General features: G+C 39.3%; 1 protein-coding gene and 2 pseudogenes across 4 annotated transcripts in view; 1 reads left to right on the top strand and 2 right to left on the bottom strand.

The window, feature by feature from the left end:
- RBL2 (RB transcriptional corepressor like 2) overlaps window positions 1-18807 on the bottom strand; it is a 50773-nt gene that overhangs the window by 18821 nt on the left and 13145 nt on the right. For both annotated transcript variants that reach the window (XM_080827848.1, XM_080827849.1), the window contains exons 5-13: window positions 18243-18371; window positions 14412-14572; window positions 14256-14320; window positions 13452-13638; window positions 9120-9286; window positions 4508-4614; window positions 3479-3582; window positions 1492-1629; window positions 202-366 (exon numbers count right to left, since the gene is read on the bottom strand). In XM_080827848.1, coding sequence (XP_080683974.1) covers window positions 202-366; window positions 1492-1629; window positions 3479-3582; window positions 4508-4614; window positions 9120-9286; window positions 13452-13638; window positions 14256-14320; window positions 14412-14572; window positions 18243-18371 — 1223 coding nt within the window. The remainder of the gene's footprint in view (window positions 1-201; window positions 367-1491; window positions 1630-3478; window positions 3583-4507; window positions 4615-9119; window positions 9287-13451; window positions 13639-14255; window positions 14321-14411; window positions 14573-18242; window positions 18372-18807) is intronic.
- On the bottom strand, window positions 5779-7103 carry LOC308357886 (putative protein FAM10A4; annotated as a pseudogene). The gene is made up of 2 exons: window positions 6804-7103; window positions 5779-6586 (listed from the first exon to the last, which is right to left on the bottom strand). The product of its transcript is annotated as a putative protein FAM10A4 (transcript).
- Window positions 15977-16864, top strand: LOC308357887 (large ribosomal subunit protein uL18-like; annotated as a pseudogene). Its single transcript has one exon. The product of its transcript is annotated as a large ribosomal subunit protein uL18-like (transcript).

The raw sequence follows: 18807 nt of genomic DNA on the forward strand, positions 1-18807 counted from the left end.
AATCACGCATTATTTCTGACTCCTAGACTTATGGTTTTTTTCTCAGATACAGGGGTGACTATACCGTATTAAACCCAACTGCCACCCTCCCACTTCCCATAACGAAGATACCAAGTTTAACTGCTCTCAGTGAAACAATATAAACAGACTAGTTACTGATGTACTTTTGTTATAGAGGGATGTTAAGGTATTTTCACAAACCTCTTCACAAGTAGGAATTCTGTTTTCATTGTCTCTAATTCTGTCCCAGAGTGGAGACTCTGGTTTCCATGCCAAATGATCCAAGATCTGTTCTTCAATCTGATTAAGGTGTTTTACCACCTCTCTACAAAGACCATCTTCTGCTCTAATGAATACTTCTATGACCTGAAATTTAAAAATGCCCTGCTTCAATAATTATTTTTGTCACCAAAAACTTAGTAAGTGTGAAGCAAAATGGGTACATTTTGTTTTTTTACATATTTATAGATAAAACAGATAATTCATCAGAAATTACAAATCTAAATAACAATACTATTTTGAAACAGTTGGTCTTCCCTTCACTGTCTTTATAAATAATTATTTAAAATTCATGTAGGAATTATAGAAAATCTTCTAATGGCATATTTTAAACATTTTCAAAGAATAAAGATAACTTTTCTATTAAGCTGAAAAATATTACTCTTAAAATTTCACATTTAAAAACTCTAGGGGCACCTGGCTCAGGTGGGTAAAGCATTTGACTCTTACTCTTGGGACTGTGAGTTCAAGCCCCATGTTGGGTGTAAAGATTACTTAAAAAAAATAATAAATACCTCAATAAGTAAATAAATAAATAAAAATTCTAAACATTCAATCCATGCCACTAAAAAACATTGATTTTGACTACTATATTATAATTAAGATAAACCCATACACTAAATCCATATTGAGACAGAAACAATTACCAAATCAATGCCATCACTCTGCACTTCTATATAACATGGGAAAGAGAACTTTTTTCTTCCGAAAGACTTTCAATGTTATTTCCATAAAGTAAAAAAAGGTTGGGGCACCTGAGTGGTTCAGTCAGGTCTCTTAAGCTCAGGTCTTGATCTCAGGGTCATGATTTCAAGCCTGTAGTTGGGCTCCGCACTGAGTGTGAAGCCTACTTAATTAATTAAAATAAAAAATTTTAAAAGGTTGCTATATCGGATTAGCTACTGGATTGTTTGCTACTTTTTTTGAAAGGCTTCCTAGACAATAAAATGAAAGTATCCTAAAGTTCTATAGCAGATAAAAGGAAGAATCAAATAAAGCTTTTACCATAAATTGGTCTTTATACTGTTTGAGAAGAATTTAAATAGTTCTTAGGACTCTTCTATTTCTTCTCCCCAGATAGAGTAAAAACTATTAAATATATAATTAATAAGAGAAGAGATGTACTTAGGTAGCAAAATGAATTAGCCAGCTAACAATAGGAAGATGGTCGTATCTACAATTTCCTCATCAGTAACAGATTTTTAAGAATACCTTATAAAAATGATAAAGTGGCACATCAAATATTTCAGTAATAAATGGAAAATTCCCAGGAGGCTTGTAAGAAAAAGTAACGACCTCAAGGCAGCAGGCCAAAAGCGATCTATGGAATGCATCTTGCTCCAGAATACCCTATAAAACAAAGTTATTAACATTTAAAAACATTAGCCTACTCTAACAAAGACATTTCCTACCCAGTAAAGTTAAATAAAAATATCAAAGGAAGTCTTATTTTCTGAGGTAGTGAGAAGTATGTGCTTACTTTCTTATAGAACTTTTCTTAGCTTGATAAATAAGGCCATGTTTTAGCAAAACAAATACTAAAAGAATGTGTAAGAACTTTCAAAAACCTTACATATTATGAAATACAGCTGATAAAATATTTTATCTCTAACAAAAATATACATACACCCTGCTGCTTGGGGAATAATAATGTGGAAAGAGGTTACAAAATGGTATTTACAGTTAGAGGCCACTGTCAGAGAAAGACAGCTGGAAAGCAGGTGACTAGCTAGATGGTCACGGGCCACAAGTGAACATACTTCTCTCAGGAGACATAATTCCATTTCCCCCTCCTTTTTTCTTGGTTATTAATTTTCCAAATCTGTACATAAACATTTACTATTTTTGAATTAAAAAGTTACTTAGACACCAAAAACACAGGCAACAGGAGAAAAAAATAAATTGGGCTTCATCAAAATTAAACCCTTTTGTCTATCAAAGGACAAATTAAACCCTTTTGTCTATCGATGGAATAAAGACACAACCCACAGAATGGGAGAAAATGTTTGTAAATCATATATAAGGGATTAATATCCAGAATACATAAACAACTCCTACAACTTGACCAAAAAAAGGCAAGCAATTATATATTGTTGATTATGAATAATATTCTGAATACTGTTCAGCCCTGAAAAGGAAATTCTGACATGCTAAAACATGGATGAACCTTGAACACATCACGCCAAGTGAAATACACGAGACACAAAAGAATATTGTATTATACATAGAACAGGTTAATCTGTAGAGACAGAAAGTAGAGCTTACTAGGCTCGAGGAAGGTGAGAGTGGGGAGTCATTGCTTAATGGGCATAGACTTTCAGTTGGGGATGATGAAAAATTTCTGAAAATGGCTGGTGGTGAGGGTTGCGCATCACTGCGAATGTACTTAATGCCACTGAATTGTACACTCAAAAATGCTTAAAATGGTAAATTTTATGTTATGTATATTTTACTACAATAAAAAATTGTTTTATAAGTTTCTGAGGTGGGTATAAAGGTATCCACTTCTTATCAGCCCCTAAACTGCAGCTGTTTTATACAACCTTCTATATGTGTCTCAAAATTTAAAAATTTGTCTTAACAGCTTTTTAAATTCCTACAGCCACAATTTCATGTACAAAAATAAAAGTAAATAGAAGAAATTAGAATAATTATTGGTCAGCTTTATAATTTGCTCTAAAATGTTATTTTAAAAAATAGTTTTTAAAAATCATTTTTATTGATGTCATTAAAAGTAAATACTACTTATTTCAAAACCGATTTATATTTCTTAACTAGTAAAATCTGGAAAAAATAATTTTCTTAGTCAAAGAGCAATGGCTGAATATTTATGTTAAAGTCCTATCTAGTCAATGCTCAACTTACTCTTGCTGTGCAAGGTTTGGGGAGCGTGCCGGTTAATAAGTTCATGCACCCTAAAAACTCAATTTACATTCAGTCTGAATGATTCAGTCTTTGACTATGGAATCTTACTGCCCACACAAGCCATGAGTTCTAGTACACAGCCTGCCACACTGAGAAGAGTAACTGGGGGACCAGAGGCAAAGACACTCAAGACACGAGTTTCCTCAGCTGCCAGTTTTACTCCCTCAAAGTTATGGTTTTATCTTTGTTTAGTTTAGTCCAGGTTTTGTATGAGGAGGGCTGAAAGGAAATTACATTTTTATTATGTTGACCAATGCACTGGTGATTTACTCACAGATAAATCCATGTCTCCCAGTCTTTTCTGTTCCTGTTCAATAACAGATTCTAGTACTTTATAGTAAAGCATCTCTGCAAAACGAAAATGTTTGCTGGCCATTTCTGCATAAATAAAAGATAAAAGTCACATGCAAAGAACACACTGTAGAAAGTGAGAGTCTACTCCATTCGCTGCCCACAAAATAAAAACCAACCAGTAACTTCATATATATACACTTCCTATAGCTGCTGTTCCAATCATTCCTATGACTTCTTAATTTTCTTCATGGTAACCACAGTAACACTAACATTTTTCTGAAACTGTGAAATGAATTTTTTAAAAAAAGATTTTATTTATTTTTTTGACAGTGAGAGAGAGGGAGAGAGCACAAGCAGGGGGAGCAGCAGAGAGAGAGAGAGAGAGAAGGAGAAGCAGCAGACTCCCTGCTGAGCAAAGAGCCTGATGTGGGACTCAGTCCCAGGACCCTGGGATCATGACGTGGGCCAAAGGCAGACACTTAACCAACTGAACCACCCAGGTGTCCCTGTGAAATGAAATTTCCACTTAAAAACTGTAATAGCATTCCATTAAGAGTCACACTTTTTTTTTTTTTTTTTTTTTTGGTAAGTTTGAACTGAGCAGCTCTATGCTAAGAGGTATATGTAACTGGTTTACTATTCCACTCATACCTGGTTCTACTTCATGACATCAGACAACTTCTAGGGCAGGTCTGGGCATGGAACAGCTGTATCTTCTGAACTTGTTCTTCATATTTTGAAGATCACTACACTTCTAAATCTAATAATAACCAGTCTACAAATGAAACTAAAGATTTTGCCAACAAAGTACCAGATATCAGTCTACATTTTATCGTATGGAGAAGGGCCCAGAAACCACTTGGTTAACAGAAAAGTTGGACATCCATATTGTAGCCATCAATCTAAAGTCCTAAATCTATTCTTCGTATTTCTGATTCACTTACCACGGAAGGACTCCATCTAGTTAAACTTCAAAGATGAGAACAAGATGGACAGTATGAAGCCTTACCTTTAGAACTACTGAAATCTTCATCTGGCTGGCAATGCTGAGAATATATTTCATACATTTCTTTCAATCTGTTGGCAATGGCCTGTGTTGGATCTCTGGAACATGTCCTAAAAAAAGAAGAGTAAGAAATTATCCAACTTAAAGGTCTAGCCCAGTCACAAAGTAATAAACTATTTACAACTCTGTAATTTAACTAACCTGTAAATATAAAATACTTTGAACAAAAACTAGGGTGCCTGGGTGGCTCAGTGTGTTAAAGCCTCTGTCTTTGGCTCAGGTCATGATCTCAGGGTCCTGGGAGGGAGCCTGCCTCTCTGCCTACTTGTGATCTCCCTCTGTCAAATAAATAAATAAAATTTTTTTTAAAAAGTCTTAAAAATAGGGCGCCTGGGTGGCTCAGTGGGTTAAAGCCTCTGCCTTCGGCTCAGGTCATGATCCCAGGGTCCTGGGATCGAGCCCCGCATCGGGCTCTCTGCTCGGCAGGGAGCCTGCTTCCCTTCCTCCCTCTCTCCCTGCCTCTGCCCATTTGTAATCTCTGTCTGTCAAATAAATAAATAAAATCTTAAAAAAAAAAAAAGTCTTAAAAATAAAAACTACACACTTCCCAAATTATTCTAGGAAATTCCATACCTCCTTATCAAAAGTATTGGTATAACCATTTTGAGTGAAAAAAATATTTCTTATACGGAACTGCACCTTCACTGCAATTAAGGTTATTAGCCTTCTTGACTGGCCCTCATCTACCCTACACATCTGCAATCACTGGTAACAAATAAAACCGCCTTCTATCCTTTCCCCAGAGAGCAACACAACTCCCATTAGGAACTCCTGGAAGAAAACAGAATGAGGAGGTATATAAACTATACTACGGACTCATACAAACCATTACTGACACTCTACATCTTTTCCTCCAAAACGAGGTTTACTTCCCTGATTTTTTTTTAAGCTAGAAAGGCAATATATGTTCGATGCAAAAGCATTATCTGCATCATGCCCTATCCATCATGTGGGCCTGTGGAGTAACGTTTTCATCTTTTTTTTTTTTTAAGGGACTAACACACCCTTTTAACTTATTTTTAAATATTTTTAAGGTTTAAAATTCCTAGTAGGAATTCCTGGTAGGAAAACATGATGTGAATGAATACCCAATGCCAAACCACTACAAAATGTCTGGGTTGCACATGGGGCTGAGGGACTCTCTTCACAGCACCCCAACATTCTCTCCATGAGGTCAGAGGCACCCTGTATTACTATGACATCCATCACGTGATCTAAGTTGTTTTTCCTTCAGCAAGGGTTTTATTTATCTGAAGGGCATTATGCTTGACCTCCAAATTTGACAATTTACTGACGAGATTCATAACCTTTGAGTTGCTCTGGTATTTGCCACATTTGCTGGGTTCTAGGCCACACCCCAGAAGGCCACCATAACTTCTGGATCCTGAGTGGCTGCAAGGACCTTTGGGTCACTAAGAATGTCACTGAGCCCAGGCATCCCTTCCAATCCAGGCTTGCCCCGCCATTTCACACATTCCCACGGGAAAGACACCTAGGACAGAGTTAGTCTGGGCTCCTGGTTGTCATCTGGCTTCCTCCGAGGTTCCTCATGTTCTTCCCAAACCTTCTTAACCCTTTCTATTCTTTCTTTGATCTTTCATTCTACACTTTCTCACTCATACTTTCTCTGATGCTTGGCAATTTTCTGGCCCTCGGTTGAACTTCTTCCAGCATGTGTCAGCATCTTCATCATAACCCAGCTCACCAGCAAGGGTAAGATCATGAGCTGCTTCTTCCCAGTGGCCCAGAAGTCTGTGTGCTTTCCCTCGCCCCTTGTAAGGCTGAGCTGAATCGGGATTTATTTCAATAGCTCTGTCACAGCCTGGGATGGCAGCATTTGGGTTCTGTAATTTGATGACAACACCAGCTCTCTTGGCATACAAAATGGCCAAGCGAGGATTCAGCTTGATGGCATCAGTGAACAAGTCAATGGCTTTCTGTAGCTCACCATCATTTAGGGCATCGATGGCAGCCACTTCTTTATCACTTGTCTGATCTATCATTTCCCCAGTCACCCCTACACTGTCATCTCCCATTTCTTTTTTTTTTTTTTTAAAGATTTTATTTATTTATGTGACAAACAGAGATCACAAGCAAGCAGAGGCAGGCAGAGAGGGGCAGGGGAAGCAGGCTCCCTACTGACCGGAGAGCCCAATACCATGCTAGGCTCGATCCCAGGACCCTGGGATCATGACCTGAGCCAAAGGCAGAGGCTTTAACCCACCAGCATCCCAGGCGCCCCTCATCTCCCATTTCTTCGGGGGTGTCAGTATCTGGTTCAATTACACCTTCACTGTCAATTTCTAGACCACTTTCCTCACTTGATGGTGGTTCTGTCTTTAAGCTTTCCTCCACCTCCTGTTTTTTCTTTCTTGGTATTTCCTTCTGATTTAGTTTTATGAGTACCAGGTAGTATTTTACCCTCCATGCTCTCCACTCACTCCTTCAGGAAGCACATTTCCTGTGTGTGCAGAATGCTTGGATCCTGCTTACACATTTTCACAAAGACCTGAAGCTCACTCATTTTGTGGGGGTCCATGGTCCAGAGGTCATGGGAAGAGGTGGGCACAGCAAGGATTGCAGCCCTATCCATTTCCAGGGGCCGATGCTAGCTCAGCATGACTGTGCTGAAGCAACTATGTCTTTTTTAGCATGATCATAGACATACATACTCATTATAAAGGCTTAGCAAGTTTAGAAAATTACAAAGAAAACAAAAATCAGTTATAATCCTGCTAGAGTTAGCTACTGAATATCATATACAAGCAGAATTTTATTTATGAACACACACAGGTACCTTTCAGAAAACAGGACTCTGGTTTTACCTAGTATTTACTGGTAATATTTAACCCCACTAATGGTGTTTAAGATTAAAGAAGCTGCTACACCTGGTTAGGGATGCTAAAGTGATCTGTAAGATATAAAGACTAAGTCAGTCTTCTAAAATGTATTTATAAAATGCTTCTCTATTCTAAGTATACAAGGTCTGAGAAACACGACTTAGAAAGAGGCCATACAACATGGCTTACTGGATATTAATCACAATCAAGTTTATAAATAAAGCAGACTTCATGGTTTAATAAGTCCAGTTGTGAAAAAGAAATTACTCAAGTGTGTATACTGGACCTTCTTACACTACACCACCAGAAACAAAATGGGCTCCTACAGGGTCTATGTCAACAAATCCTATACTTTTTAGAACTAGGAGGGGCCTTGAAGGTAATTTTTTCAAATAAATTTGCAAAAAGTATGCACAGGTCATTAGATTCAGCCTATTATGCTTTTCACCAAAGCTCAGTGATATTCCCACCAGTCTTAGCTGGATCAAGGACTAAAGGTAGTTAATGTCATTTTCAGGGGAATGGTATTCTATGGAGCTTACAGAAGTTACAGTGGTATGACATTAGCTATAAATATAAGGGTTTATCTTTTCAAATCTGACCCACCCCTCAGAAATTTGTTCAGGTCCAATCCTCTTCATGGAGTCCTTTGACAACTCCCATCTTTACTGATCCCTCTTTTTTTTTTTTTTTTTTTAAAGACGTTATTTATTTATTTGACAGACAGAGATCACAAGTAGGCATAGAGGCAGGCAGAGAGAGAGGAAGGGAAGCAGCCTCCTGGCTGAGTAGACAGCCTGATGCAGGGCTCGACCCCAGGACCCCGGGATCATGACCTGAGCCTAAGGCAGAGGCTTTAACCCACTGAGCCACCCAGGTACCCCTATTGATCCCTCTTTCCCTGAAATCTTAAGATAGAACAGTTGGTAGCAGTCTGGTGCTTTAATCTACAGTGCATAGTGCTGTTAGTTACCATGTCCCAAACTACATAAGAGAAATCTGAACGCCATGGACTGAATTTTTGTGCTCCCCCTCCAAATTCTTATGTTGAAACCTAATCTCCAATGTGATGGTATTTGGCAGGGGGCCTTCGGGAGATGATTAGGTCATGACAGTGGAGCCCACATCACTGGGACTAGTGTCCTTGCAGAAGAGGCCCTAGAGAGCTCCCCTGCCTCCTCACAGCATGTGTGGACAGCAAACAGACCAGGAAGCAGTTTTCACCAGGCACTGCACTTTGGCACCTTGATACTATTGCTTGTAAGTCACCCAGTCTATGGTCTTCTGTGGTAACAGCTGGAACACATTAAGATACTGAGGGAAAATGATCACCATCCATTCATACATCCCATATTACCATGTCCTCCACAGACTAACAGGGTCTGAGCATGCACCTGGCATATGATTAATAATGAGTGAATTAAGGCACTAAAAGTTAAAAAATTGAAATAGAGGGACGCCTGGGTGGCTCAGTTGGTTAAGCAGCTGCCTTCGGCTCAGGTCATGATCTCAGTGTCCTGGGATCGAGTCCCACATCGGGCTCCTTGCTTGGCGGGGAGCCTGCTTCTCCCTCTGCCTCTGCCTGTGCTCGCGCTCTCTCTCTCTCCCTCTCTCTCTCTCTCTCTCTCTCTGACAAATAAATAAATTAAAAAAAAAATTGAAATAGAAAATGGTCAACGATCAAATCTTAGAAGGAAAGAAGGGTGCAAACTAACCTTAGAATCTGTTCCAGTTTCTCACTTGGTGCATTCCTGAGGCCTGTTAGCATGGTGTGAAGACGGCTCAAGCTGTGTGTGGCCGTAGACACTGGGGTCACACAAGGGCTGTTATCCTTCACGTACCTCACACCGGTAAGTGGTGTGGAGATTCTAAGTGCTTTAGACTAAATGGGAGGAGAAGGAGATTACTTTAGGTCAGAAGGACTTTCAATTACTTCACAAATGAGAATTTAAACCAATCAGACTTTATCAATACATTTTAATGAATCAAATATCACCATTCTTGGAATCTAAACATAACAATGCCACAAGGAGCTACCGCCCTCCGTGTGAAGATGTGTAAAAGGACAATTTGTATTTTAGCCCACAAGGACGTTTACCTCTTAAAAGTTAAACTTTTAAGGGGTGCCTGGGTGGCTCAGTAAGTTAAATGTCTGCCTTGGCTTCAGGTCACGATCTCAGACTCCTGGGATCAAGCTCCACATGGGGCTTCCTGCTCAGCGGGCAGTCTGCTTCTCCCTTTCCCTCTCCCTCTCCCCCTGCCTCTCCCCCTGCTGGTGCTCGCTCGCTCTCACTAATAAATAAACAAAACCTTAAAAAAAAAAAGTTAAACCTTTAAGATAAGGCATAGTTCCCTAGTATCCCTACTTCAAACCTAAGCCGAAAGGCACAAATAAGCGATATAACTATTTTTTTAAAAGATTTTATTTATTTATTTGACAGAGATCACAAGTAGGCAGAGAAGCAGGCAGAGAGAGAGGAGGAAGCAGGCTCCCTGCTGAGCAGAGAGCAGGATGTGGCACTCGATCCCAGGACCCAGGGATAATGACCTGAGTGGAAGGCAGAGGCCACCCAGGCGCCCCTATAACCGATTTTTTAAAAATATTTTATTTATTTGACAAATTGAGAGAGTGTACAAGTAGGCCGACTGGCAGGCAGAGGGAGAAGCTTGCTCTCTGCTGAGCAGGGAGCACAATGTGGGACTCGATCCCACAACCCTGGGATTATGACCTAAGCTGAAGGCAGCCGCTTACCCAACTGAGCCATCCAGGAGCCCCAGCAATAACCTATTAAGAATATCCCTGAGAAACAGAATTTCACAGCTCCCATCTACTACTTTTTTCTGACTACTCACAGGTTGATAAAAGAAAGCTATGAATTAAACCTGGCCCAGATGAATTCCATGATTTAACAAAAGCCCATCTAAGTCATCAAATTTACTTTGGAGAGGTGGAACAAAACAACACTCTTGGACGGGAAAACAGCCTGACCCAGAACAAGCAGCTTTCTTCAGCCTTCCTGCCCCTCCTCTACCTTTAGTTACAGGAATCTGTCTTTCTTCCCCTGTAAAGGAGACAGACCTTCAGGGAGATACATTTAAGTCAACATTCTTGAATATAAACATGAAAAATATATGACTTAATGTCCGAGAATTGAAGCATGAGTACATATGCCAGTGAAACATCTTTACTATTTTTTCTAATAAACTCTGAAAGGTTAAGATAGCTTAAGAATGTTTTTTCAATATTCAGGATAAACTATGTTTCCTATGTAGTAAGTATATTTATTCTAGAGATACTTGTAAAAACACCTAGCAAAACTTTCACCCAGCAAAACTACTCAAGTTTAATGCAGTATAGATAAGCACAGAAAATCACCATACAGATAGACATCTATATGCTTCCTCTGTGATTTAAACAGAATAGAGCCAAGACTTCCACTTGGTTTCAAAGAAATTAATTCTGTAATTTTTTTAGATCAATAAAATGATCTGTGTAGGTTAACTACATTCAGAAGGCTACTCCCTGCTCTCCCCAGTTTTCCCTGGAGCCAGCTTCCTCCCTGTATACAAACCAGTGCTGTACTGGGAGGGGAAAACACCTTGCACGTGTACGGGAAAGCAACAGCAGCCAGCAGCATCTCACACCGCTCACAGGGAGCTGTGCTTCTGCAAAGGGAACCAGGCCGGACTCCCACAATCAGCCTTCAGCCCACGGTCCTCAAGGTCAGCATGCGGCTTCTCTGTAGCACTGTTCAGTTCTTGGCTTCAGGCAGCCTGTGCATTCTGACCAATAGGAGTCTTTCTTTGACTCAGGTATAAATATCGGTATTTTTAAATAGTAGGACAGTCCCTCTCCAAGTCAAGACTTCTAAATTTTGGAGTGCCTCAGAGCTCTAGCCTTAGACCTCTTATTCTCCATCAGCTTACACTGCCAGGTGACTTCTCTTCATTCCATGGCTTTAAAAGCCACCTATATCCTGATGTCTCCCGACCGTATACACACAGCCCTGACCTCTTCTGTGAACTCCAGTCTTGTACACATAAACTGCCTACTCAGCATCTCTGCTAGGACACCTAAAAAGGCATCTCAAACTAACATACCACCGTAATATGGACTCTGCCCCCCTCCTCACTCTTCCCCCTGAATAAAAGTCAACAGTAAATATTCATGGAATGTCTACTATGAGCCAGGCACCAAAGACCCTCGGGAAGCTTATATTCTAATGCAGGGAGATGCATAACAAACGATTCTTTTTTTTCCCTAACTTTGTGTCTATCTACTTACTGTCAAACAATTCTTTCAACCCACCCACTTATCTTAAGAGAGGAACACTAATTGCAGAGTAAGAGGAGAAGGAAGTGCTGAAGGGGGAGGAAGTCGGTGGTTATTTTTCTGTACAGCAGTCGGTCGGTCTATCAGAGATCTGAATGAAGTGAGGAAGTAAACCACATGAGTATCTCAAAGAAACATGTTCTAAGAAGAGGAAACGGCAAGAGCGCAGGCTTGGAGCTGGGCTCTGCTCGGCATACCTGAGGAAGGAGGACAGAGGTTTATGTGGCATGAGTGCAGCGGGTGAGGAGGAGAGTGGTAGGAGATGCATTCAGAGAGGTAACTGGGCTGGATCACTGGAGACGTTAGAGGCCGTCATAAGGACTTCAGCTTTCACACCATTTATGCACCTGGAGTCATCACTGTCTTCTTTCTCTCACACCACACCCTGGATCCAAGCCATCAGGCAATCCTGCGGCTGCCATCTCCACAATACAGCCCAACACAACCACTGCTCTGGCCAAACCACCGCGAGCTATCACCACAACTACCGCAACAGGCTCTTAATTCCCTACTTCCATGGGGCCCCCAAAACACCTCCTCAGGAGACCTTTACAAATGTCAGTCAGACTGATTCAGTCACCTTTTCCATAACACGTTCCTAATGGCTTTACTCCCAGTCAGAGCAAAGACAAAAATCCTTACTACAGCATCCAAAGCCCTCCTGTCCCTTGTGTCCACCTGCCCCTCACTTCTTAATCACTCCCACGCACTCACTTACTTTATACCTACCACACACCATTTTCAGTTTCTCCAAAAAGCCAACCGTGCTGCCACTGCAAGGCTTGGCACTTGCTGTTCTCCAGGCTTCCAAAACTTCCCCAAACTTCCCAGCTCCTCACAGGACTTGCTTCTACACTTACTTCACACCCCTATTGACGTTACTTCCTCAGAGATGTCTTTCCCTTCCGGCCTAGCTCTAGCAGCCCAAGGCCCACCCGTTCTCCCTTCTCCCCAATATGCTGTACTACTACTCTATTTTACTTTTCTTCATGTATCATTATCTGATGTCCTATATATTTACTTGTTTGGTTATCTATCTCTCCATATTAGAATATAAAACAGGGTATTCATGGCTGTTTTGTTCACTGATGTATCCCCAGTGCCAGGACACTATCTGGCATGTAGAATACCTTCAGAATACTTGTTGAATGATTAGCAAACCAGTCTTAAGTCTGATCTTACAGGTGGGTTACCCCTAGGAGTTACCCACACCACCTCTGCAGGCACTTGTCAGAAGCCGTACATTTTCTGTGAACATCATAGAACTGAAGGAAAACTCTGAAGTCTCCATTACCCTAAGTGGATGCAAGAAATAACACCATGATCCTGAAACTCAGTTTAACAGAATTTTCCTAAAGACAACAGATTCTCAGTTTCTCTACCATCTAGATGAAGGCAGCACTCAGGTCAATTGACATTTTCTATTTCTACTGTGTTCAGTAAGTAAAGACTTAATATTTCTGGTCCATTTTTTCAAAACCCACAGCTATCAGCATGATACATTCATTTAAGTTTATATCTAACGCTCTTTCTCTCAGATCTAATCAGTAAACACAGAGACAACTTTTACATGTAAGTATGACAAACATTTTCTTTTTCATACTGGAAGACGTACAATGCATGTGCGCACGCGCACACACGACTACCCACGTAAAACAGACCATCTGGCACGTTTGCGCCTGCATTTCCGCTGTCCTGGTCCCGGCCAGCTCACCTTGTCGAAGTGCTGCTGCAAAATGTTTTTCATCTGCACCCTTTCAGCAGTCTCTGTTCCTGAACCAGAATTCAGACACCTGGAGAGAGTCCCAATTTCCTCTTCAGCATCCTCTCCAAGAAATATCCTTTCATCTAAATTCCCAACAGATAAAACATACTCCTCATAGGCCTTATTGATGGCTTTACTACAGGGGGAAAAACAAAACAAAACAGACAACATACACACTCACAGAACTGCCATTTCAGTTCACGTTTTAGGCCACTTAATTTTTACACTCTTTTTATTTACTAAGAAGTTCTACTAATTTTGTGAACACTAAACTGCAGATTACTGCTAATTATAAAACCCTAGGTGTATGAAACACAAGCTTGCTACACCACGTCGGTCCTCCGTACAGCAGCTGCATTCTGTGGACAGTGTTTCAGGGTGGGTGCCCCGTGCCAGTCGGCCTGGGAGGTGCAGTTTCTGGTTACATGCTGAGTTATCCTTCCTAGCTGCTCTAAGCATCTGTGAAGATCTCACTACTTCCATGTCATGGTTTTTAACCTATATACTTCTGAAATAACTTCTCTCAAAAATTATGATCCAAAAGCTTAACTATTAAAGCTTTAAAGAACAGCCACACAATTTTCAATAAATTTAAAACCATGTGCTTAGAGTAACAGTTGATGTAATTTGCTATGTTCTCCCACAAAACATATTCTAAATTTCCAGGGTACAAACAATAAAAACAGTAAACTCTGAGGTTTTCTAAGTATGCAATTTAAAATATTAAAACAGTGTGATAACAGAAGTACTCACAAACTCTCTCCAAAATTCCCAGGTTCTAAAAACCCCGTAAGATTTTCTTCTTTTCCCTTAAGGAGCTATGATGAAAGAAAAGATCCTCAAGTCATCATATTAAAACAAATCTTCCCCAGAAATTATCTTCAAGTTATTTCTTTACTACTTACAAACCTTTTTTTCATAAAGTTTCCTAATGTAGGGTTTCCAGAAGTGTTCTTTTATTCCCTTTGCTTCCAAAACTAGGCCATCATGTAAGGAACAGAGTTTCTCAATGACACAAGGTGGATCAGAGGAAGGTTTAGAATCCTTAGCATGAAAATCTTCAGACAGGCCTACAATGAATAAATTCACAGAACAGAGAGATCAGGTAGCATTCAATAAGTCAAATCATAATAAACAAAAGTACATAGTCTAATCAGCATGTGACTCAGCATGTAAGTATACAGGAAACCATGTATAAGGGCCTAATTTGACTCTAAATATACCTCAAAAGTAGCAAACAGACAAAAGAAAACATAGGCAGTAATCTCTTCGACACCATCCTTGGCAATGTATCTATGGATATGTCTCCTTACGTAAGGGAAATAAAAACAAAAACAAAAATCGAGGATCAAGGTAACACCAAAATAAAAAGCTTCTGCACAACAAAGGAAACATCAACAAAACAAAAAGTCAACCTAGCTAATGGGAGAAGAAATCTGCAAATGATTTATCCAATAAGAGGTTAATACCTAAAATATATAAAGTCCTACAACTCAACACCAAAAAGCCAAATCATCCGATTAAAAAATGGGCAGAGGACCGCGATAAACATTTTTCCAAAGAAGAGATCCAGACAGCTAACAGACACGTGAAAAGATGCTCAATACCACTCATCATCAGGGAAATGCAAACCAAAACCACCGTGAGAAATGACCTCATACCAGTCAGAACGGCTGGTATCAAAAAGGCGAGAAAGAACAAGTGTCGGTGAGGATATGCTGCTTCTGGTGGGATTATAAATTGGTACAGACACTGGGGAAAGCAGTATAAATTTCCTCCAAAATTTTGAAATACAAACACCTAAGATCCAGAAATTCCACTGGGTATTTACCCAAAGAAAATGAAAACACTAATTCGGAAAGGCATGGACTCCCACGTTTACTGCAGCATTATTTACAAGAGCCAAGTATGAAAGCTACTCAAGTGTCCATTGATAGATGAATCTCATTCTCTCTCTCTCTATCCCTTTCTCTCTCTCTCTCTCTCTCTCTCTCACACACACACAAACACGTACATACACACACACTTATGTGTGCAATCTATAAAGCAAAACAAAGATACAAAAAACAGACTCTCAAGTACAGAAAACAAACTGCGGGTTGCCAGAAGAGAGGTGGATGTGGGAATGGACAAAACAGATAAAAGAGATTTAGAGGTACAAACTTCCAGAGACAGGGGCACCTGGGTGGCTCAGTGGGTTAAAGCCTCTGCCTTCGGCTCAGGTCATGATCCCAGGGCCCTGGAATCGAGTCCCACATCGGGCTCTCTGCCCAGCAGAGAGCCTACTTCCTTTCCTCTCTCTCTGTCTGCCTCTCTGCCTACTTGTGATCTCTGTCAAATAAATAAATAAAATCTTTAAAAAACAAAAACAAACAAACAAAAACTTTCAGAGATAAATAAGTCGTCCCCCCATGGAGTGCTGCTGAGCCTGCTGGTCTGTGGTGAGCTGCAGACGCCAGTCTCTGTTCTGTAGGATGATGTTTATTAAAGTTGTCAAGAATAAGGCTTGCATCGAGAGATACCAAGTGAAATTTAGAAGGTGAGAGGGTAAAACTGGTAACTGTGCTCAGAAATGCTTGGTAATTCAGAATAAAAATAAGTATAACACATAAATACAGAATGATAGTCCATGTAACCAACAGAGAGATCATTTATCAGACTGCTCGTGCTCAGACAGAAGGTAATATGATAGCTTGTGCAGCTCTCATGCTCATGAACTCCCAAAATATGGTGACGGCTGGCCTGACAAGTAAGCTGCCGCAGATTGTATGGACCCGCTGCTGGTCTGTAGTCTTCTCAACAGGTTTGGCAGAGACAAGATCTATGAAGGCCAAGCGCAAGTGATTAAAAACCAATGCAATGTGGAAAGCATGGATGATCAACCTGGTGCCTTCACTTGCTATCTGGATACAGGGCTGGCCAGAACTACTACTGGAAATAAAGTTTTGGGGACCCTCAAGGGAGCTGTGGATGAAAGCTTGTCTGTTGCTCACAGTACCAAATGATTCCTTGGTTATGATACGGAAAGCAAGGAATTCAACGCAGAAGTACATCGGAAGCATGTCATGGGTCAGAATACTGCAGATTAGATGTGTTACCTAACGGAAGAAGGTGAAGATGCTTACAAGGAACAATTCTGTTAATACAAAAAGAACAAAGAACCTCTAGATAATGCTGGAGGAGAGGTATAAGAAAGCTCTCGCTGCTACATGACAGAATCCAGTCTATAGAAGAAGCCTAAGAAAGAAGTTAGAAGGAAGAGGTGGAACCATCCCAAACTGTCTTTTGCCCAGAAGAAAGACCAGGCAGATCAGAAGAAGGCAAGATTCCTTAGAGCTCAGGAGCAGGCTGCTGAGCGCTAATAAACCAAACCACAATTTCTATGAAAATTTTTCGGATAAAGACAATAATAAACTTATTCATCAAGCAGCTTAAGTAAATAAATAGTTATGGAGATGAAACGTGCAACATAAAGAATACAGTCAGTAATGTTTGTAATAACACTGTATGGTGACTGATGGTGACTACACTTACCGTGGTGAGTGCTGCGTCATGTATAGAATTGGCGAATCACTATGTTGTACACTTGAAACTGATGTGACATTGTATGTTAATTATACTTAAATAAGAATAAATAAATAGGAAATAGAAGTAAAGTGTATCACTACTCAAAAGATTTGTTATTCAATTATTTATCTGGAGACACTTAAAGAAAAAAAAACTAAAGAAACAATTTTAGTATACTGCTGTAAGATCTAAAAAACATAAAAATAAAATATAACTTTGCAAGTAAGTCTGACACTCAAATAAAAAATACAACTTTGGAAAACATTACTAATCAAAGTATATATAGTTTATATGCTTTCATTCCATTACACTGGGATGCATTTAATATACTGATTTACAACTTATTCTTGCCCTAGACTCAGGAAGGAAATGAGAGAAAAAAACATTAAATGAAAAACATTACATGTACCAAAGCAGGAGCAACTAGGTAACTAACTCCATTAACTTTAAAAATCTACCTTGCAAGTTGGACAACCTAAAATTCTAATTATAACCACCCCAAAATTGAAAATCACTCAGAATCCTACCATGGTATTATTCAAAGAGCAACGCATTACATACTAGCTCTATAAATACTGTTTAATAGTTATAATATTAACTGTAACTTATGATTTGGTCTCTTATGGTAAATCATTCGTAGAAAATACATGTCTTAAAACCTGTTAACTCCATTGCCAAAATAATAATTTCTATTCATCTTTTAGTTTAAGAGTTAAAAATTTATTTTACTTATTTACAACCATTACTACTTCTCCTCCATAGGAAAAAATTTGAAATGAACAGTATTTCAATAAATCCATTTTAAGCTCCTACTGTGTATCAGGCATAAAGCCTAGCAATGTAGAAAAACAACATCAGTTTTAATGTAACTTTGCTACCCTGGGTTTTAAATTCCTTCCTCCTGTTGAGTACATTTTGCAGAAACTTCTCAGGTTGTTACGTGAGACTTTACACTTTGTAATATTTGCAGTTGCTTTTTCCACAGATATTTTTACAGAGAGCTCAATTCCTAGTGATAAGTAGTTATAAGTGCTCTGGAGAACCATGATGATGGAGTTTTTCAAAGCACTTCTGTTCTCTGATGCTGGAAACCTGTGATATGTGTACAACTCCCAAGAGTAAACACAACATAGAAATGTGAGTTGTCCAATAACCTCTGATTTATAATCTTACCTTTAAAATTAGGGTTCACCAGTTCTTTACGATTGGAACACTGAAGGGCATTTCCATAGACCAAGTCCAAAGCACACAGCAGAAGATGGTAAGAATTGACCAAATCATCACTAATCATGGGGAAATTACCTACAGGAATGTAAACAGTTATCGAGTATATTTGCATCAACTTTATAATATTTTAAAAGTAATTTCTTCCTTTAATTAAAATGACATTATACAACACTGTACCAAAGTTGACTCATGAGCTATATGAAGTGTTCTGGCAAATTTACATTTTGAAATATGACTCTTAAAGTCTAATAAATTTCTAAGAGCGTAATAAAAACTAAAAGTTCACTAAAAACAACATTCATTCACTCTATTCATTAAATAAGCATTAAATTCCTAGTAGCTGATCCAAATTTTATCATTTTCTTTCTTGAAAATTCTAAACAACTTCATAAATTATCTCAAACTGTAGGAAATTCTTTGTGTGAAAATACTCTTCTGTCCAGAAAATTAGTAGATATTGTACACCTAATTAACACTATATGGTAACTATACTGGAAGTAACATTTAAAAC

This window comes from Martes martes (assembly GCF_963455335.1).
Source record: "Martes martes genome assembly, chromosome: 17".
Lineage (NCBI taxonomy): Eukaryota > Metazoa > Chordata > Mammalia > Carnivora > Mustelidae > Martes > Martes martes.